General features: G+C 38.7%; 1 protein-coding gene across 4 annotated transcripts in view; it reads left to right on the top strand.

The window, feature by feature from the left end:
• The window catches only part of CDC42 (cell division cycle 42), a 31,783-nt gene extending 10,869 nt beyond the window's left edge, over nt 1-20,914 (top strand). For 2 of the 4 annotated variants that reach the window (XM_080921141.1, XM_080921142.1), the window contains exons 2-6: nt 3,622-3,776; nt 5,911-5,983; nt 8,990-9,099; nt 9,205-9,402; nt 19,414-20,914. In XM_080921141.1, coding sequence (XP_080777267.1) covers nt 3,672-3,776; nt 5,911-5,983; nt 8,990-9,099; nt 9,205-9,402; nt 19,414-19,503 — 576 coding nt within the window. In that variant the 5' untranslated portion in view covers nt 3,622-3,671 and the 3' untranslated portion in view covers nt 19,504-20,914. Of the gene's footprint in view, nt 1-2,960; nt 3,130-3,621; nt 3,777-5,910; nt 5,984-8,989; nt 9,100-9,204; nt 9,403-17,964; nt 19,368-19,413 lie in introns of those variants that run through there. The other 2 variants (XM_080921140.1, XM_080921143.1) reach the window with 2 other exon arrangements.
• The last annotated feature ends 2,151 nt before the right edge of the window (nt 20,915-23,065 follow it).

Genomic DNA, 23,065 nt, shown 5'->3' with positions numbered 1-23,065 from the left:
TAGAGTTGGTGGGTGGGGCTGAAAGTTATTTCTTCTCTTACTTGATTTTTTAAAAAAGATTTATTTATTTTTATATGCATTGGTGGGTTGCTGCATGTATGTCTGTGTGAGAGTACTGGATCCCCTGGAACTGGAGTTACAGATAGTTGTGAGCTGTCATGTGGGTGCTGTGAATTGAACCTGGGTCCTCGAGAAGAGCAGCCAGTATATTTAACCACTGAACTATCTCTTTAGCCCCTTTGTGGGTTTTAACTCCTAGATTCTCAAAGGGTATTTGGAACACCAGATGCAGGAACTAGAAAATAAAAGCTTTGGTATCGAGGGCTGGAGAGATGACTGAGTAGTTGAGGTGGAATACAGCTGTTGCAGAGGACTCTAGTTTGTACCCTACTGCTCACAGCTACTTGTTTGGAGACAGGGTTTCTCTGTAGTGGTTGTCCTGGAACTCAGATTATAGTCCAGGCTGGCATTGATTTTAGAGATCTGCCTACCTCTGCCTCCAGAGTGCTGGGATTAAAAGGTGTGCACCACCACAGCCCTCCTCACAACTACTTAGAATAGCAGTTCTAGGATACCTGATGGCCTTTTCTGGCTTCAGCATGCACCTGTATGTATCTGCCTTTTTTTAAAAGATTGAGCATGGTGGCATGAGCATTCTAGTACTGATGAGGTAGAGGCAGGCAGATCTCTGAGTTCCAGGCCAGCTTGACCTACATAGCAAGTTCCAAGACAGTACAGGCTACACAGAGAAATCCTGTCTCAAACAAACAAATATTTGTTTTTAGTTATATATAGTATGTACACATGTGTTATATGTGTCAGATTTTCTGGATCTGGAGGGACAGGGTGGAAACTGAGCTGGGGTTTCGTCTAAGAACAGAGCAAGTTCTTACTTGCTGAGAACTCCTTACATACGGCCATTTTAAGTTTTATCATCTATTCAGTTTTACTCTCTGGGAAAGAGCTGTATTTATTATCTTCATATGTACTGAAAAATTCAAACCTACATAGATGGAGTGTGATGGATCCAGTCTGATTATATAACCTAGGTTCTTGACAGGGAACCTGTAACCAGTTTCCAAAAATCGCTGAGGTTGGTGAAACTTGAAAAGAGGAACTTTATAGGTAGATGATGATGGGTTAGGGAGAGCGGCTGCATTGCTCTCTCCACTTAAGTTCAGTTTACAGGGTGAAGAAACAGGACATGAACTCCTGTGTCTTGTTTTCTTTATTTCTCCTCTCATCTTTGTATTTCTGGCAACTATCAAAGTGAAAATGTAGTCACCCCTTTAGTTTTTACTAATGGTATTTTTTGGGAGAGAGAGAACAGTGATGTGTAAGAGCAAGAATTTGGGCCTTAGGTGTTTGAATTTAAATGGCACTTTCACCACATACCTGGTGAATGACTGTAATCAGTTATTTGACTTCACTGAGGCTCATCTCATCTTTAAAAATGTGCAGAAGACATATTAGAGCAGTAGTTCTCAACCTTCCTAATGCTGTGACCCTTTAATACAGTTCCTCATGTTGTAGTGACTCCAACCATAAAAGTGTCTTTGTTGCTACTTCTAATTAACTTGTTGTGAATCATAATGCAAATATTTTTGGAAGTAGAGGTTTGTTGAGGGGGTTGTGATCCACAGGTTGAGAATCTTTGCCTTTCAATGTGGCTGGGAGAGTAAAGAGTGAACGTGTAATGTGTGTTGAACAGTCAAGGCATCTACTGAGCACTGGGTGCTTATTATCACACTTACAGTCTAAGAATGATTTTAAGTTGAACTAGAAACTGACTTGGTGGTCAGAATTTTTTCTCATTAATTGCTGTGCTAGTCTAAATGCTGCTTTTGCTTTTTTTTTTTTTTTTTGGGTCTCCAGAGACTGAGTCTCTTGTACTAAGGTGAGCCTTAAGTTAAGCTGCTTTGTAGCTGAGGTGGGCCTTGGACTTCTGATCCTTCTGCCTCCACCTCCTCAAATACTGCTGAGAGTATTTGTTGAGTTTGATATTCTTTGTGGCTATTATTCATTTGGTAAAGAACATGAGGGACCTGAGTTCAATCTCCAGAACCCACATAAAAAAGCTGGTACTTTTCTACAAAAGTTTGTCTATTCTGCTTTGTGAATATCAGGCTAATGAGAAGCCCTGTTCAAAAAACCCAAGCTGGATGGAAGCTGCTGAATGGCACCTGAGGCTATCCTACACTTCTGCAAACAGTGCATGTGTGCTTATTCACAGGCACACACACATTCACATGAAGATTCCATATTTTCCAGGTCAAAAAATTAGTGTGGGGTAGGGTGGCTCACTGAAGAAATGGCTCAGTAGTTAAGAACGCTTGTTCTTGTAAAGGGCTTGGGTTCTATTCTGGCACCCATGTTGTGGCTCACAGCTGTCTCTTCTGACATCCATGGGTACCAGTCACACAACAGACATATACATAAGCAAAACATACACTAGATTTAAAACATTTTTTTTGAGGGGAAAGTTTATCTAAAGTTGAAGAACAATAAATTCTTGGTGCATTTGTAATTGTTAGTTTGTAAAACTGTAGTAAAAGAAACTAAAATGTGTGTGCTTGTGTTAGTGTGTGCGTGGCATGTATGTATGTGTTGATTGTGTTCATGCATGCACATGGGGCGGTCAGAGGACAACCAACCTTAAATGTCAGTCCTTGCTTTAGACCTTGTTTTTTCTGAGACAGGGTTTTGTTGTTTACTATTTAGTGTACCATATATACTGTGAGCTTCTTCCTCCAGCCTCCTGATGGGGCCCCCTGGGATTACTTACTGTCACTGTCGCTACTGTACCTGACTTTTAGATGATTCTGGGGATCTGAACTTAGGTTGTCAGGCTTGTGTGGAAAGTGCTGTACCCTTTGCACCATGTTTCTAGTCCATGTAATTATATTTTTGAACAAATAACTATAGTTATAAGAGCTGATATTTTCTTTATAAAAATGTAGGTTGAAACTCTTCAGCCCATGAGTAATAACTAGGGTAACTGGTGCTGACACGGCTGCTGAGAACTAGAGATCATTCTTCCAGTTCCTTATGCTGACATGTTCTGAGGATGCTGGATGAGGACTGTGCTGCTTGTTACTTATGTCCCAAGTTACTGCAGCTCTAAGGCTGGTCAGTGAATCATTTATAGAGAGTGTTCTTTGTCTGCAGTCAATCTCATATGTAGTGTGTGCTTGTGTGCTCATACTAAAGCAACTTTCACAAACTATGCTTCATACACCACATGGACTCTTCCTTATAGCACCTTTCTTACCAGAGACAGATAGATGTCTTGAGACCACTCACAGAGTGAGTTCTAAAACATCCAGGGCTACACAGAGAAATCCTGTCTTGGGAAAAAGAAAAATAGAAACATATTGGTCACTGTTCTACTTTGAACTTTAAAAAGTGATTCTTAAAACAACAAGGTCCAGAAACTTGGCAAATGGACCCTTGTAATTGCTGCTCTGAGCATGTTGCCATTTTTTTTCTTTTTAGAGGTTTTCAGCCATAACAGTAATGCTAGTTCTGTTTTTCGAGTGTCTGAATCTGTTGCTATTTGAGAGGAAAAAATTATGATATAAGCAGAAATCAATAAAATACTTGTCATTAATTTCTTTTTAGGTCAACATCTAATTTGACATATTAAAAGTGGATACAAAACTATTTCCGCCATGCAGACAATTAAGTGTGTTGTTGTTGGTGATGGTGCTGTTGGTAAAACATGTCTCCTGATATCCTACACAACAAACAAATTCCCATCAGAATATGTACCAACTGTAAGTATAAAGGTTTTCTGATAGTAAAAGAGATTATGTGGTGTCCATTGGGAAAAACTTTTCCTGCCTGCACTGAAATGTTTTTGACTGTTTGGGCTACAGTGTTTATTCGGGAGTGGCTTGTATAATTGTTTTAAATGTACTTGACTTTTCAATGCTGGGAGGGGATTAATATTAGGAACTATAAGGGTCCAAAGTGTGCCTAATGTGGGACTAGTATCTTTTGGGATTGGTCAAAAAAGAGTCTGGAATCTAAGGTTAATCTTCAGAGACGTAGAACTATCAGGTTAACACAGTGTTAGCCTCTATAATGGTGCACCTGGTGGTGGAGTAAGGCTAAGGCTACAGGAAAGAAGATGAAGTTTCTTTGAGGGGTGAGAACTTAAAGATGTAATTTGGTAATAAAACTACAGTTTTGAGTTGGCCTATTAATCAGATGATGTTTGGAAGTTACAAGGGGCTTTATGAGATGTGATATAGATCATGTCTTAAGGTGAGGTAGCCATTGAGAATTTTGTGTAAACTTGATTTCCAAGTCTTTCATGGCTTTATTTGATACGATGTATTGAAAGTGAGCTTCTGGGTGTTTTATATGTATGTGTATTGTTGGGGAAAGAATAGCAGTAGGGTAAATTTTTAGATGGGCCTGCTTAAGTCAATAGTAAATAGTCTGAAGTAAATTATATGGTGTCTCTGTTGGTATGGAAGTACATTTGTTATACAGTGATTCTTTATCTGTGGACTGAGTTACCAGTTACAGAATAGAGCTGAAGAAAATTATACACATCTTCCATGGGAGAAAAGTTAGGTCCAACTTGTAGATGAGGCTTGGAAATCAAGTTTTTATGACACTTTTTTTTGTTTTTTGTTTTTGTTTTGTTTTGGAAAACTGGGTCTCACTGTTTAGCCGTGAATGTCGAGGACTCTGCTCAGTGCTTTTTGATTTTGATTTTGTTGTGTTCCTTTTTTCTGAGGCAAGGTTTTACTGTGTAGTTCATGTTGGTTTCTGGGACTCAAGTGATCCATCCTTATGCCTTAAACTAGGATAGATGCTACCCAACATACCTGGCACATTCCTGCTGTTTTCTTTAATTATTTAATTAATTTAAAAAATATTTATTTATTATATGAGTACACTGTAGCTTTCAGACACACCAGAAGAAGGCATTAGTTCTCATTACAGATGGTTGTAAGCCACCATGTGGTTGCTGGAATTTGAACTCAGGACCTCTGGAAGAACAGTCTTAACCACTGAGCCATCTCTCCAGCCCTGTTTTATTATTAATTTTTATTTGTGTGGTGTATCATGTCCACAGGAGTGCTCACAGAGGCTAGAGATGTTAGATTCCCTGGAGCCGGAGTTATATAGGTGGTTGCGAGCCTCCTCATGTAGGTGCTGAGAACTGAACTTGAGTCCTCTGAAAGAACCGTTCAGTTCTTAACGACTGTGTTATATCTCTAGCCGAGTTTCATTCAGTTCTGAGTTAAAAGGAACTGTCTGTGAATGAGTATTTCTTAGAGATCAGATTGGACATTGTTAAAGCCTAGCACTGTCATAAATTTTTTAGACTTGAAGAGGAATTTTAAAAAATGATTATTTTTGAGACAGGCTTATATAGCCCAGAGTGGCCTCAGTCACTGAGTAAGTCAGAGTGACCTTGGTCTATTTTTCTTTTTGCATCTACCTTCTAAGTGCTGGGACTGTGGAGTATTTTACTGTACCTAATTTATTTTTCTTTGTTCTTTTTTTTTTTTTTTTAAAGCTGATTTATTTTCTTTAGCAAAATGTTTTATTTAAAAGCTTCTCAATACCGTTAGTTGTTAGAAAGAATGAGTATCAGCTTTTCTTTACTGCCCAACCCTGTTGAAGAGGCTTGGAAGGGTCCTCTGTAGTCAAAGTCCTGACTTCTGTGATATGCTTATGATTTTGGGTTACTTCGTGTACTATGCTGGGGTCAAACAGGCATCCCAGGACAGAGTTTTAATCATTCAGCTCATTCAAGGACATGGTTATTAAGATTGGTTACATAAAAAGAAATTAACTAAGGGAAAATGAATTTCCTTCTTGAAGGAAGTGGCTGGGAGTTGTACTATCTCACCCATTAACAATGGTGCATTTTTGTTTTGTTTTTAGGTTTTTGACAACTATGCAGTCACAGTTATGATTGGTGGAGAGCCATACACTCTTGGACTTTTTGATACTGCAGGTGAAAACTTATGTCTCATAATGTTTTGATCTGTAACTGTAACAGCTGCTGCTACTGGGTGTCTTTTGGACACCAAGAAATTAGTATATATATTTATCTTTTGTTACTATTTAAACAGGGTTGAAATAATAATGATGGTTGTATAATAATAATAATAATAATAATGGTGGCACACACCTCTAAATCCCTCAGGAGGACCTCTTTGAGTTTGGGGCCAGTCTGGTTTATAGAGAGTTCCAGGCCAGTCAGAGCTGTAGAGAGACCCTGTTTTTTTTTTTTTTTTTTCTTTATTTTTAACTTTTTTTCCTTCACTCCCTTGTTCAAGTCTCACAGTTGGGGACTAGGGATGTAATTTAGTTTGTAACATACTCCCCTTGTATGCACGAGGCCCAGCATTACTACTTAAATTTTTTTCTGTCTGTAATCAACAGCAGTCCAGGGCAAAAGCAGAAAGATCAGAAGCTCAAAGTCTTATAGCAAATTTAAGGCTAGGCTGAACTACATAAGACCACCAGTGAGATGAAATAATTTTAGTTGTATAAATACGACCAATGCTTTAAACTTGGTATGTATTTATTAGGGTGGTTCTTTCATTAGAAAATTTATGTAGTATATTTTGTCTGTGTAATGCAGATGTTGAGATTATCTTATTACACATAAACCACATTTAGCTGAGAGCACTGCCTTTTTTATCAGCTATTTAAATTAATTTGTTTGTTTTTAACTTTGGGTATGCGTCTTCGTTTTTCTCTGTGTAGTCTTTTAAACAAAAGAAAACAAAAACACAGGGTCTCACTGTGGCCTTGCTATCTTGGAACTCTTCATGTGGATCAGGCTGGCCTTGAACTCAAAAATCTGCTGGCTTCTGCTTCTCAATTACTGGCATTTAAGGCATGTGCCACTACACCTGGCCAGTTGTAAGTATTTAAAAACCATTCTTCAAAAGTTGTTTTTTATTTTTATTTTATGGTTTTGAGACCATATCCTTATGTAGTCCAAGTTAGTTTTGAATATAAAATCTCTTTGCCTCAGTCTCCTGACTGCTGGGATTACAGGTGTGCCAAGCTAAAAAGTTACTGAGTATGACATTAAATTTATTTTGGTGTTAGATTTGATGAATTTTATTGATTTTTACCATAGTCAATATAGCTACCGTTGTCATCTTACTTTATCTGTCCATTCATATTTATTTATATCTGTCCATTCATCCGACTTTTAATATCCTAAAATTCTGGTTGTGCTTTTACAGATTTTTTTTGACCTTGGCAGCCATAGATGGACTTCTAGGTTTCTGTAATTTTACTCTTGGGATTTCTCATAAATCATTTATGCTTGATCTGCGAGAGAGCATTCTTAAACATAAGCCATTGGTTCCTTCTGTTGCTATGCTCTATCCTACTCTGACTGAATACCAAAAATAGCACAATTGTTTTTCACATGTGAGCTGATGCATTTGGCTCCAATTTTAAGCTATTATAAATATTGGTGCAGTGAACTGCTTCTGTTTTATCTGTTGTTAGTAATGTTGCTATGAACGTGAGTTAACAAACTTTTTTGAGACCCTTCAGTTCTTTTAGCTCTGCATATCTGTAAGTAGAGTTTCTGAATAGTGTGAAAATTCTGTTTTTAGTTACTTTAGGAACTTTAGTTCTTCAGTAGCTGTTTTATGTTCCTGTCAATAATGCATGAGGATTATATTTTCTATGGAGAAATGTTAAGCCCTCTGCCTTTTTTTAAATTGGATTTGTTTGTGATTTGGTTAACTCTTAGATTTCTAGTTAATATTGTCTCATCCAGATCATGGTTCTTTTTACCCCTCTTCAAGATATCCTACTGGTGTGTGTGTGTGTGTGTGTGTGTGTGTGTGTGTGTGTGTGTATTTGTTTGCATATTCATTCATTCATTCATTCATTCATTCATTCATTCATTCATTTTTGATATCTTTAAGTCATCTCGCATATGAGCATAGGATGTCTTTCCATTTCTTGGGGCTTGTTATGTTCAGCAGTTTTTGCTATTTTTATTTTGTGATTCTTTCATCTGTGGTTAATTTCTAATTAGAAGTATTTTATTCTTACAAGTTCACTTTTTCTAGGCCTTTCCAGTTACAGATACTGGCTTTAACATGCATATATGGACTAAGCATTGTACTTAGTTTGGTAGTTATGAATAGTGGATGCCTTCAATAGAATATTTTGTTAGGTGGTGGTCTTGCTGTGATCTTTATGTAGTCAGAAGTATGATTTTTTTTAAAACCATACCTCTAGCAATAGTTTATTGTTGTTACATTGTTACTGAGTTATTAATAAAGAACTTTAAAAAAGTAAAAAGAATATAATATGCCAATTTCCTTGCTATTTAAGTTATTGGCATGTATAAATAGAATTAGCACAGAATATTGTTCAAACAGCATATTACTAAGCCGTACCTTTGATTAGGAGCTTTGTCACTAATCTCACACACTTGAAGTATTGTCAGAACTGTAGTTCTCCCCCGGGCTGACCTCGCATTTGTGGTGATCTCCTGCCTCTCCTTTCTAAGTGCTGGGTTTATGGACAAGTCCACTATCTCCATATTTTTTTTTTCCTTTTAAGTTACATTATTTATTTATGTGAAAGCACATGCCATAACGTGTATGTGGAGGTCAAGAAGCTAAACATGGGAGAGTTTTTCCTTTTACCATCTGTTTTCTGGGGACTGAACTCAGGTTTTTAGGCTTGGCAGCCACTGAGTGATCTTGCTAGTTCCTCCATGCTCATCTTTGATTAAGATAATTTTTTTTTGATGTATGATCTCATGTCACACTTAGCCTTTCTGTCTGTGTCTCACTAATGCTGAGATAATTGGCTTGTGCCAGCTTTGCCTGGTTTTAATGCAGTATGGGGATTGATTCAGGGCTATATGCATGCTAGGTTATCACCCTGCATACTAAAGAGCTATAGCCGTAATTCTTGACCTACAGAGATACCAAATTTCAGTTGCTGACCTCCTTAACTTTTTCTTTAGGGCAAGAGGATTATGACAGACTACGACCACTAAGTTATCCACAGACAGATGTTTTTCTAGTATGTTTCTCAGTGGTCTCTCCATCCTCGTTTGAAAATGTGAAAGAAAAGGTAAGTCAGGTTCTGCTCCCTTGAAACCTGCACAGAATTTCTGTTGCCCTGTTATAGTTTCCCAGGCTTGTGGTTTAACAAAGCATTTAAAAATCTTGCTTTTAGTGGGTGCCTGAGATAACTCACCACTGTCCAAAGACTCCTTTCTTGCTTGTTGGAACCCAAATTGATCTCAGAGATGACCCCTCTACTATTGAGAAACTTGCCAAGAACAAACAGAAGCCTATTACTCCAGAGACTGCTGAAAAGCTGGCGCGGGATCTGAAGGCTGTCAAGTATGTGGAGTGTTCTGCCCTCACACAGGTAAGGGTTTGGAACCCATGTCTGTGTATAGTCAGTTGCTTTGAGTGTTAGGATACAGAGGCTCTTTTCCTTTTATTCTTTTTTCCCTTAAAAATTTGTCTGTGAATGTATACTATGTGAGTGTAGTTCTGTAGAATATATAAAATGACATGACCATTCCAAGGCATGGTTGAGAGGAAGGTTTTTATTGTAGATAAGAGGGAGAGACATCAGAAAGAAACCAGAGAAGGGAGAGAAAATAGTAGACTGACTGTGGCCACCAAATGACTTGGCCATGGTGGTAGTGGCGGTTTGAGAGAAGAGAGAGAAGAACCAAGAGAGGGCTGAAATAGAAGGAGATGAAAAGCTGGGGGTGGGGTGGGGGCTTCTGAGCTGAAGAAGTTTAGGTTAAGGAGTGCGTAAGGAGAGCTAGGATGCCAGCATGGACTCTGAAATGTGTAACCAAGTCTGGAGGCCAGCATGCACTTGGTTATGCTAATAGGAACCATAGGTAGCCATTCTTCCATCTGCCAGTGATAAGGAAATGGCTTCCTGAGGAATGAGGGCTTTTGTTTGACTGTCAGAATTTGGTCTTGACATTCTATCTAGTCTTTGATTTATACGGGCAATGTAATCTCTTCTATAACTACTTCTTAGCTGAATTTAAGACATTGTTGTCTTAGCTCAGGGAAACAGGGATCCCTGTTTAAGGCTGGTAGGTGAGGGAGGTTAGGGTCCTTTGAGCAGTCTGAAATGCTGGTCCAAAGCAAGTGTTCAAGTCAGATGGTTTATATCAGCTTTCAGCAAGTAAAGGGCTTGCTGATTTTAAAGGGCCACCTGAGGCTGGCATGTTTGGAACAGTTTGTGTTTGGAAATCTGTGGGGACAGATATAGACTAAGAACAGAATGTAAAGGTAAAATTAGGTTAGGGAAAAATCTTTATCTTGGGTATACACTTAAAACTTCCAGGCCTGTGGTCCTGGTAGTTGGGTGGGGGTGATAGTGAAGGGCGGAATCCCAAGATTAGGGGAAGGAGAGAGCCTACCCTTAAGAGATAGGCAGTAATAGGCAGGAACATTTCAGCTACTTATTTGGGGTCTATTTGACCTGTGACAGGTGGTTCTGTCAGTTTCCTAAAGCTTATATGAATTTTGCAAAGTTTACAAAAAAGGTAAACATTTTAAATAAATTGGCTTTACTGCTATTTGTAATCTGCACTGAAGTCCTCATTGTAGAAAAAGCAGTTAACAAGTGTCTGTAAGCTAAAGACTTATTTATTTCATGTATGTGAGTACACTGTCACTGTCTTCAAAAGATGGCATTGAATCCCATTACAGATGGTTGTGAGCTACCATGTGGTTTCTGGGATTTGAACTCAGGACTTCTAGAAGAGCAGTCAGTGCTCTTAACCACTGAACCATCTCTCCAGCACAGTGAGAAACAGTTTTAAGTCTATATTTAGAAAACAATCAAAAGAAAGCAAAAAAATTTTAGCCTGTGCCTAATGATGATAGTCAGTACTTTACCAGGGCTAGATCAATAGCTTATCAGAGCTCTATTGATTAATGTTACAACTTTGAAGTTTTGAAGTCTTAATAAAACAATAGCATAGTGAGCAGGAAAGAAATTGGAAAATCATTTTTCATATACAATAAGTCATTCTTCAGACTTACCAACCTGCACTTACTGGAGTTACAGGAGTTGTGAACCACCTGTAATGGTTGCTGGGAAGAAAAGGAAGCATTATTAGCCACTGAGTTGTCTCTCTAGCTCCTCTTTTCTTTCTACTAATTTGCTATGTAGCTCAGGCTGACCTTGTACTTGTTTTATAGCCCAGACTAGTATGGAATTTGTGTCAGTCCTGCCTCAGCCTCTTGAATCCTGGGGTTACAGAATTGCACTACCAAGCCTGGCTTTAAAGAAGTGGTGTTTGGCAGTAGTGCTTAAGAAGGACATGCCTGATTTCAATATGTTGTTTTGTGAGAAGACTGTTTATGGAGAGCCTGGTTAGTCTCTTAAAGGCCTGCATTGCTTACCTTACAGGTTGTACTTTTGCTGAATGATTTGGAGTGGTTAGTGTTAGGAAATAGAGTGTAGTGAGGGGTACCATGACTTCCATGGCAAGGGGTGCCCATTAGTAATTACAACATGCAACAGATCTGGTATAAAGGGGTTTGGGGGAAGAGTGAGAGTGAGGACCTGGGAAAGGGTAGAGGCAGTGAGTGAGGCATGAGGGTCTAAAGAGGGGGAGAGAGACCACTCTGAACACTCACTTGGTGGAGTGGCGATGGGGCTGGGGTAGGTGGGCAGTCCTTTTCTATGCAGTCAGCACCTGGTAGTAGATGATGTAAGCTGTTGGTAGGTCTCTGGGATTAGCCTAGTGGAATTGCCTGTAAGCTAACATTCCTCCCTTTTGTTTAATTAAAAATGAGGAACTAGGGAGGGGTGATGGTAGAACACCTCTACCTCTAGGTAAGGGTATTGGGTTTTTTTAGACTACTTCTGCTGATGGGGTGATGTTATCTTTGGGGGGAGGGGCTAAGAAAATTGGGATGCTGGTCAAGTTGTGGGAGATCAGCTGTTTGTGGCTGTCCAGGATCTGTGGGATAATTTGCAACTTAGAAAGTGCAGGTCCAGTTGAAGCATCTGTAAGGCTGGATCAGAGCACCTGTGGGCAACTGCTTTGGAGCTGTCCTGGATACAGATTTTGAGGAAACACCTGGACTTGGCAGGATGCTGGAATATATATATTCCTATAATATTTTATATATATATATACACACACACACACACACACACACACACACACACACACACACACATATATATATTAGGAGTGGAAGATAAAGTAGGCCAGGGAGAGAATTTATTATTGAGTGTACATTTGAAACTTGAGTCCTAAAACCAGGGAAAGGGGAAGGGATCCCACCCCCTGGAATAGGCAGTGGGTAGGAAACTTAGGCTGTTGATTGACAGGGATCTAGAGTCCATTTGACCCATGATAGGTAGATCAAAGTTTTGGGCATGTTAGCAGTACCACTGTTCGTAATCTATACTGAAATCTACATTGTAAAACAAAGCAGTAGACACAAATCTTTGTGACGTAGTGTAGAGGCCTAGAAACTGATTTTGTGTTAAAAGCATGAACACTATTTAAGGTGAGCTTAGAGAAGACAGAAGAACCCTTCTATGGAGCAGAAAAGGCAAATAAATGCTCACTTGATCTGGGTTTTCAGTATGACTATAGACGGTGAATGAGGGGCTCCTTCCCTCTATTCAGAAGACTGGGTGTACATAGATTTAGCACAGTGAGAAAGAAATGCTTTTAAGTCTACATTTAAAAGACAACCAGAGGAAATTTAAAATCTTGAACTTGTGACTGTGTTAGTAGATCATACAGTGGAAGGCTTTACCAGAGTTATTAGACTATCAGAATTTCATGATAAATGTTAGGACTCTTAACTTTTGTGTTCCTAATACAACACCATCATAGTGAGGGGAAGAAATCAGAAGCATTTTTCATTCCTTAATCACTTTCTAATCACCGTTTAAGCTTTCACTTGCATTTACCAACCTTAAACACCTTAGTACCTAAAACATATTCTTAGATCCTCATAATTTAAGCTTTCATATCTTCAGACCTTACATAAACTTTACATATTTTTCCTATCCAATTATTTACCATGAGACACAGGTGGTTGATTACTGGGAGCAATCACTTTGTTAAGTGAGTTCCTTTACATAAAGGAATAGTAAAAAGTTCTATCTGAAATCTGTTTAACTTTAGACATGAAGCCTGTGAGCAAGGCAAACATGTTTATCTTTTTTTTCCTCCCCCACATGTTTGTCTTTTTAATGAGAGACCTGTAGTTTTAACTAATGAGTGAATTGACTAAGAAACTAGCACAGTGGTGGATCACCTTGAGTAAGGAGCTGGTTGCCTGCTGTTCTCTAGCTGTCAATGTGATCAGAAACCTTGCAACCTGAATGGTATACTTACCAATCAAAATGACAGAGACTAGTCCATAGTCCACGCTCTAAACAATTGTCCCTCTGACAGGCTTGAGGGCTAGTACCTACCAAGCATATCTGAGTTAAAACAATCTTTGTCTGTTTTTAGTTATCTGCTCTAAACTGTTCCTTGCAAACATAAAATGGGGCTAAGTAAAGCATAATCTTGTAATTAACTACATTACTTCATAGCAAGACTTCAAATATATTTTTGAACACAATAAAGGATTTGGTCATTTATACTGTTACTATCAACTTACATTTTTTTTTTCAACTTGCATTTTTAATTATCCTTAACAGTTTACAATAATTTAGTAGCTTTCTTAAGACTAGGACTTTGTATATTATCCCTGTTAGGTTTAGATTTAAAAATCATGATTATGAATTGAAGCTCTTCTAGAATCAAAATAAAATTTGTAAATCTATTTATATAGTTTATAAAGAGACTGGGAACTTTTCTGACCTTTATATGGTGAATCTTTATAGAACAGAAAAGCATCCTTGGTGACCTGTTTTCTTGGTCAGCTCGTGACATGTGTGGCTTGCAGCTTAGTCAAGATGGCCATGAAGCCATGACTTGTACCCTCTTTATCCCATAGCAAAGAGTGCAAATAATCATGTGTTGTTTATATTCTAGAGTGGAATCATGTCACATGGTTTAAGAATATCTAAGTACAAACTTTGAATTACTAACCCTGGTTATGAGTTTTAATCATACCTGATAATTTATAAGTCAATAATCCTGTTTTTGACCCTGGGCTTTAAAAACATGCCTGGGTCTGTAAAAGGGTGAGTGGTAACCCATTTTTAAAGTCAGCAATGAAGTAAAACAGTATAGAACAGCAGGAGAACAGTATAAAACAATTTTAGTATTACCCATCTTTAAGTAATATCTGAATCCCTGTTCTATTAGATCTAGTGGCCAAAAAACCAAGACATGAATTGAGCTTAGGTGGCTGGCAGCAGGAGAAAGAAACTGCATTTATTAATGCATACAAAACCAGTCAGAAACAAGCATGCAGTGGCTATAAACATCTTAAGTTAGTTTTTGCTAATCAGAACAGACCTTTATAACCTTGAATGTTCATCATCATCTAAAGAATATTTTAAATCAGGGTTGAATCACATATATAATGTTATATTCTATCATAAGAAAATCATAGTATGTTAATAAATCACATATATAGGATGTTAATATAATATTCTATTATAATAAAAACCTATGGCAATTGAAAGTATTGGAGACTTGTTACTTAGATACAATAATAAACAGAATTAATTAGGACTAAGAAGTTTTATAATTGTTACTTTATACCATGTGGTCATCTTAAGATGATGAAATCACATGGCTAGTTGAAAGCCTTTAATATTTAGCCAATACCTGGTGCTAATGGTAGGTCCCTGGGAGGAGCCCAGTGGAAGTGTCTGTAACTGACAGTCAAGATGATATCCTTACTAGTTCTAGTTCTGATATATGATACTACACAATTTCTAGGGTAATTCAACTGAAGTAGGATTAAGCCTAGTATTTGAGGCTTTTGAGTCAAAGGATGCTACTCTGTGGGCTACTTTTGTCATAGTCTGCTAAAACATGTCTTATATCTTACCTCCAGTCTCCTGTTTTTAAAGGTATCGTTTCCCTTATGGAATTTTTCCTCTGGCTATTTTTGAGTGGTGTTTGTACAAGTCATCTTGGAACTGAGTTCAGGGAGCAGTGAGTGAGAGTGAACACACATTCAATAGCACTGTGTCTTAGTTCCTTTTCTTAGTTCCTTGTTCTAGCTAGCACAATACTCCAAAGAAGCAACTTAAAGGAGAAGGGTTTAGTTTTAAAGTACAGCTCATTATGTGCAGAATGTCTACTGGTCACATTACATCCAGTCAAGAAACAGAACAGAGAGAGCATGCTAGTGTTCCACTTTATCCTTATCCAGTCCCAGGTCCTCTGCTCAAGGAACGGTTTCACCTACAATGAAGATAGCTCTTCCCACATCAATCAGTGTAATCAAGTTCTTCCCCCACAAGCATACCCAGAGGTCATTTTCTGTCTGGATGTTGGTAGTTACTCACCATACATCGCCCATTCCTGGTTATGAGCGTGGTTCTAGGGAAAAAAAAGAATTTTGGTAATAATTGGCATTGGTGGAACTGATCTAATTAAAATGGAGGTTACTAATATATAGAATACAATTTTTAATACTGTTGGGTTCTTGATCAAATATATTTCAGTAATATATATGTACAACTACACAGTTAGATTTTTATGAGGGATTTAGTGTGTGAAGGACTGGATGCATAATTTAAGCTCCCACATTTTTGCTTGGTTGTGTATTTAAACGTAAAGCCTTTGTGCTTAACCAGATTCTGCAGAACAATTTTAAGGACTGGTTTCTTAGTTCCACATCCTGCTAGCCCAGTTTAGCAGTTGATCTCATTGTAGAAGCAAACATTTAAAACTTGACAAGAACTTCACCACTTAGAGCACAGACTAGGACAATAACCAGAAAGTGTTCTAGTATTTTTATCCCCTGAGAAGTACAGACAGGTATGATCATGCATGTGTAGTGGGGGTGCAGGAGAAAGTATGTGGAGCCCAGTGGCATGTATCTGAGACATGCTCTCTGTTTTTTAGATGGGATGCTTTGGAGAAATAGACTTAAATAGGCCACATGGACTCAGTTTCGGTCCCTGGTGAAGCTTGTCTTAGACAATTGGATGCTTTATGTAAGATTTCCATTGTATTATTGAGTCATTTAGAGCTGGATGCATGGGAAGTTATATAGGAGGAACATTTTCCTTTGCAAATTCTGAAGTTTGGAGAAGTCAGAGAAATAAAAGATAGAAAAATGGGGTTTGTGGTTACATGTAGAAGTTTAAAGATTTATTTATTTATTTTCTTACTTATATAAGTACACTGTAGCAGACACACCAGAAGAGGGCATCAGATCCCATCACAGATGGTTGTGAGCCACCATGTGGTTGCTGGGAATTGAACTCAGGACCTCTGGAAGAGCAGCAGGTGCTTTTTAACCACTGAGACATCTCACCAGCCCCGAAGTTTAAACTTCAGGTTCAGTTTGTGGATTCCTCTATAGCTAAATTTTTTTGTAACAAGATAGTAATGAAGCTAAGACTAGCTTTGTTTCGTAAGACACTTGTTGATCTTTTCCTAAAGTAAATACATAAGAAAAGACTGTCTTTTAAAAAAAATTATTACAAAAAGGTTTGTTTGTCTATTTGTTTTGAGACAAGTTTTACTCTGTAGCTCAGGTTGACTTCAGGCTCAGGATTCTCCTGTTTGCCTTCACCTGGCTAAAAGTTCCTTCAATCGAGTATACCCTACTTTCTAACAGTCCTTTTTCCTTATTAGAGCTTTTACAAAGTATTTCCCCTCCCACCCTCTTTCTTTTTGTATTTGCCTGTGACATTCATACAGATTCGTGGATAGACTTCAGAGGCACTTTAGGATTAGTCTCATATTCTACTGGGAAAAGGATGTAAAAGAAGAAAATGTGTAAACCTTATTCTGTGATTGCTGTTGGATTGTGTGGCTATGGTTCCTCAGGTGTAGGCTACATAGAGGGCAGTAACTGGGGTAGTGGGTAGTTCAGTGGCTGACACCACTGGGAGGCTATGTTCTGAGATCTGGGGAACATTTTTACTTAAGATCAAACTGACCCCAAAGAACATGTGAAACTGCTCTGAGTGGTAAATCTGTGGGCTCATGGGTAAGCCACCTGTCTGGGCTTAGAGCTCCACTCTGAACTGCAGTACCCTTGGAGTTTCTGGCAGAGCTGCGAGTGTTATTTCACATCTGGTCTCTAGATGGGAGGATGTTCTGTTTTCATTCCATGCTACATGCGCTGGACCCATGCAGACATCTGAAAGCATTGGATTGCTTGCTGACTCATTCTGAGACCCCATTCTCTGTTTCCTTATGACTTGGGTGGTGGTTCCTTGCTCTGGTAACATTGCTCAGTGCATGCTGTTTCTGGGGTTCATTTCTTATGGTTGATGCTACTGTTGCATAGGGAATACTCCTGAGTGGCTGGGAAGCTGACTTTTAAATCCTGATTATTCCCATCCAGATAGGTCACTGAACATGTAGCATGCCTGTTAGTCGCTGTTTGTGCCCTTTAGTTATTCAAGGGCTGAATTCACAAAAGCCTGGAATTCTAATAAATTTATTTCCAAAATATGTATATCATCATCATCATCAATAGTAATGTTGGGGGAATATCAATTTTCTAAAATAGCTATCTTGTGTTTATATAATTGATTTTAAACCAAAATATAATATTAGATTTCAGTATGTGATTCATTTAGAAATTAACATACTGTATATTTTCATTATATTTTTCTTGCTTAATTAACTTTTTGAGCAGAAATATCTCTCCAGTTTTCTATCCTCTCAATGCTCCCGCATTCAAGAATGAGCGTTATGGCTTCTCCTCTCCTTAACACATTGCTTCTGTGAATTCAGCTCTTTTAATCCAGACTGCTATTTTATCTGCTAGTCTCTCTAATCCTCTAACCTGGCTGCTATTCTCTCTCCTTCCCTCTGTCTTGTAGAGAGGTCTGAAGAATGTGTTTGATGAGGCTATCCTAGCTGCCCTCGAGCCTCCGGAAACTCAACCCAAAAGGAAGTGCTGTATATTCTAAACTGTTTTCTCCTTCCCCTCTTTGCTCCTGCTTCCTGTCCCACTATTGTAGAAAGATCATTTAAAACAAAGGAATAAAACCATCCTGTTTGAAAGCCTCTGCGTCTTCTTACTCAACACCTTAGAGCAAACTCTGTATTCATTTTTGATCATGAATGCAATTAGAATGTTTTTTTGTGATCAGTAGTCACATTAGACTTGTTTAACTTTCTGCTACTTGAGTTGCCTGATGCTCAGAGCTTTTGGGTTGAATTATATTATTGCAAAAGGAATGTGGTCTGGCATTAAGAATGATGTCTTCTTGGAGAAAATAAGAGTTTTAACACTTCTAGATGTTAGTTCTAGATGGAGAAAGTATCGCTAAACATCATTCTACTCTTACTGATTGTTAATTGTAATTGCATGACAAACTATGAAAAGGGTTGACTTGTTAGTAGAGTGTAATGGGGAAGGGAGGATTCTCCTATGGTTTTCCTGTGTGCAGTGAAATTTTTGTGTTGCTCTTGCTTTGGCTGTTTGTGCTGTAGGTGGAGTGTTTGTCATTCTGGGATGGGGAAGGTATCCATGTATCTGCTTACTGCTTTATGAGTTCATTGTTACACATTATCTCCTAATCCTAGCATCCATTTAACAACTGACTTAAGGTTTGCTGATGTTGAAATGTAAAGCTACTGCCTTTATATTTTCCTGCCTTTGATTCTATTGTTGTGAGGGAAACATATAGTTGTGGTTATCTTTACATTTTGAAATTAAAAATATACAATTGTTTGTATAAATGCCTGGTGAAGCTTTATTCCTATTACAATAACTGGCTCTAATTTCACTCTTGTATCAGGTACCCACCTGCTTCCTCGAATCCCCTTGACTCTGTCTAATTAATGGGATAAAGGGAGTTCAAGGTGATTATATTTACAGTTGCCATACCCTCGCTGCCCATTCCCTGCCTTCCGTACAACATGGATGCTGCCCAGGTGTATTCTCTGTTTCACGTGCTGCTGCTCCATCTGAATGCAGAACTGCTTCCCTTGTTCCTTATATATACTGTTTTAGCAACACATTACACAACTCATCGAGTGAGCAAATGACATGTGCTTGTTTGCTTCTTGTGACATATACTGGTTTGCAAAAAGTATCTCAGAGGACCACTTACGAATATCTGCTCATCTGTGCCAGCATTGCTGAATATCTCCTGTGCCCTGACAAGACCACTGAGTGAAGCAAGATTATTAGGTTGGGTTTCAGGGTTATTAATGTTTCTTTGCCCACTGTCTTTGGGGTTTGACTGTTTTAAACATGAACTCCAGTTCTGTTGTGATACTGAAAACCAGATTGCCCATTTCTTCTTTCTACCCCTTTTCAGAAAGGCCTAAAGAATGTGTTTGATGAAGCAATATTGGCTGCCCTGGAGCCTCCAGAACCGAAGAAGAGCCGCAGGTGTGTGCTGCTATGAACGCATCTCCAGAGCCCTTTCTGCACAGCTGGTGTTGTCATCATACTAAAAGCAATGTTTAAATCAAACTAAAGATTAAAAATTAAAATTTGTTTCTGCAATAATGACAAACGCCCTGCACCTACCCACATGCACTCATGTGAGACAAGGTCCATTAGTATGGCCCCCCTTGCCCTTCCAGTAATAGTTAATTTCCAGTAATTATGTATTGTCTGAAAAGCAATGAGTGCTAGTTTTTGTTTCCTTGTTTAAAACCAAACAACAACAACAAAAAACCAACAATAAACCCCCCACAAACATTTTGTTTTGTTTAAAAGCAAGGCATGCTTGTGTTGACTGTAACAGACTAATTCAAACTGTCAAAGCTGCTCCCTGGTTCCATTTTGGAGAGTAATCTGGGGCATCTTAGTGTCTTTTGTTTTTTTCATCAACCCTTTTCTCCGTTTGGGGTGTGTATGGGGTTGTTTCTTAGACTTGTATTTTAAAATTTGTTAACCAGAGGACAGCCTGTGGGGGAGGAGGACAGATTATTTCCACATTCCACTCCCTAGGTCTAGTTTAGCAAATATGTCCCCACCTGGTGCTCTTAGGAAGGAGTATAGAAATGCCTCGTTTAATAACGTACTCCTTCTTGAAAGTTGCCTTTTCTCTCCACCCTTAAGTGGATCCAGTCTTTGATGAAACTCATGAAGGTGGGTGGAAGCTGTCTTGCCCCTCTTTCTAGGATGCACTCTCTATGTGACTGTGACTTTAAAGGGTATTTGTTTGCCATTTGCTGATTTAGGGAGGGGGAATAATTTCTAACTTCTTTCATTGATAAATGAAAAAAAGTATTGCACCTTTTAAAATGCACCAAATGGATTGAGTTCCTAATTAAAAAAATAAGTTCTTTTGCCCCTGTGAGTCATTTTCTTATATGCTTAGCATAGATTCACAACTCACTGTGTAGTGTTCCTAGATTCAGCTGAAGACCTGGTACAGAGGGTTCCTCAGGGGGATGGTGTTAGGAAACACATCATTACTGATGATTGGCATCTCCTTTCAGGTGATGAGGTTACAGACCTGCTTCATTAAGAAGCTATGAGCATGTGGGGTGGGGAGCATACTTTTAACCAACATGGGGACCAGTCAGGGCTATCCCCCTTTTTTCTTTCATGCCTATAAGGAATCCTTGAACAACTGGCTGAAGCTCTCTCAAGAAAAATGGTGAGAGCCTTGTTGACTCTTTATAAGTGTTAATAGAGACTTTATCAGATTATTTTGTTTGCAGGTTCCAGTTTTTAAAAATGTTTAGGTAATCTCCTTCCCCAGTCCTGATCTTGTGAATTCATTAGTGCCGAACCGATGCTTTCTTGTGTCTCAACTCTTTGTATATGAATTCTTTGCAGATGTATTAAACAAACAAAACCATTCACAAGTGAGCCTGAAGGTGGTTATTTTCCTCCGTCTCTTACTTTTCAGATATTTAGAAATGAGGATGGGACTCTTACATGACATCAACATCAAACAAATTTTGGTATAAAATTTTAAAGCTTTATTTTTATTTTTTGACAGTAAGCTTGAGTTGTTTATCTCCATATGTATAGGCTTATGCCTTCTCTCCCAAAATTGACAGCTAGCCCTGAAACTCCTCAGCTTGTATGCTGAGTAGTCAAAGTAGTAAGTGCAGAAATATTCGTGCAGATCTCACCTCATGGGAGGCAGCGTTCACATGCTCCAGTAGTGTGGTGGAACTGCCTGCACTGAAGTCTAACTTGTGTAGTAAAATCTTAGAAATAGCTTTCTGGGTATCTAGAATGTAGGCACATTTGAGATCCACTGCTCCTAGGTTGGTGTTTGTCTCATATTACAAAATTTGTTCTGTCAGTATGATCCATTTTCTTTGGTTGGCAGGAATGATGTATTTACTTCATTTGCATTAGACTTGAGTTGCATATACTGATTATATAAGAAGCTAAGAACGTCAATCCAGATCAGTGTGTAGTCTCGGTTCCCTAAGGGATTCAAGCTTGGCATGACTGCATATTACAGTAGAACTAAGCGGGCCTGTGTGTGAAGGGGCTTGAGAAAGACACATTGAAGTTTTACTCAGTTGTGTTACACTTCTTTGTATTTTGTGAGTGTATGTGAGAGCACAACCAGTATGAGTCTCATCCCCATTTACCAGGTGGGTCGCGATGATTGAACTTAGGTCTTCAAGCTTGGTAGCAGTTGAGTCAACTTGCTGCTAACCAGTGCATCATGCTTCTTTTTGACCATTCCAGGGAGAGGTAACAGAGTTATATCCCAGTATCTCAGTATAGTAGCTGGGAGTCCTTCCTTACTGTTCTGTGCCTGACTTGGAATGGTGCGTAACCTAAGATTTGGCTCTGAAAATAGTCAGTGGATAAGAAGAGTGAATATGGAAAAACGGGTCATGTGGTTGTCTCAGCACATTTTTGAGACAGGGTCTTGCTGTGTGGTCCCAGCTGGACTGGAACTTGCTATATATACCTGCTTTTTCTCCTGGGTGCTAAGATTAAAGGTGTACACCATCATTCCTGGCAGTGCTGGCAGATGTATACATATTAGAAAAACCAGGGTGACAGGTAATTGAAGTTAAATTTAAATACTTTACATTTTGGCTTATTATTAGAAGACATGGGTAGCAAATAGAAGGAGGTAATGTGGTTTTCTACTTAAATACTGTTTTCTTTGACTCAATTAACTTGTTTATAGTCTTGGCTTTGTAGGTGAGTGATACTGTTCAGTAGTGTGGGCGAGTTAGACTCATGGCATGCCCAACCATAAAGACAATTTAAATTGTGTGATTTTTATGGTGTGTACATATGTAGTGTGCATGTATATGTGTATAAGTGTATGTGGGATGTGTGTGTATGTATGTGTGTGTATGTTAGGGGAGTTTACATATGGCAGTGGATGATCAGTTGGTAGAATGCTTGCTGAATATGCTTAAAGCCCTATTTTTCATCTTCAATGTAGGAGATAGAAGTAGGAAGATGAGGTGTTTAAGGTCATCTTTATCTGCCTGGATTACACAATTTGGTCTCAAAAACAAAATGTACACAGTGGTCCTTCATAAGTATTGAAAATCAAGAACAGTGGCATGTGTCTATAATCTAAGTGCCTGGTAATTAGAGGCAAAGAGAATCAGAAGTTCTCTGTCATACTTGGGTATATATGAAGTTTGAGGAAAGTCTCACCCATGCCCCCAGCACGTTGTGAGCCCCCTCCCCAAACAAAGGAGTGAAAAACCAAGATTGAAATTTGATCCTTGCTGCTCCTAGCTTTCCTCCTTAGATGGAAATCTGTTGTGTAATTGGGAAAAGTGCCATCTTTTCTCTAACCTATCAGGAGTGATGATTCATCAGACTGAGGGTGAGAAAAGGGGCTTCCAGTTCCACTCCTCCTAGGTTTCCTTGTTCTCTGCAAACCATTCCTCGTGCCCACCCAGCCTCAGCACGTAGGACAAAATTACACAGAAAAACTGGACATCTACATGTGTGTTTTCTTTCCACTGCTGTTACTGTGAGTTACTGTGAGTCTGCAAAGTGTCCTACTT

This window comes from Micromys minutus (assembly GCF_963924665.1).
Source record: "Micromys minutus genome assembly, chromosome: 9".
Lineage (NCBI taxonomy): Eukaryota > Metazoa > Chordata > Mammalia > Rodentia > Muridae > Micromys > Micromys minutus.
The sequence above is the reverse complement of the archived record's forward strand: the minus strand, read 5'-3'. Positions and strand labels throughout refer to the sequence as shown.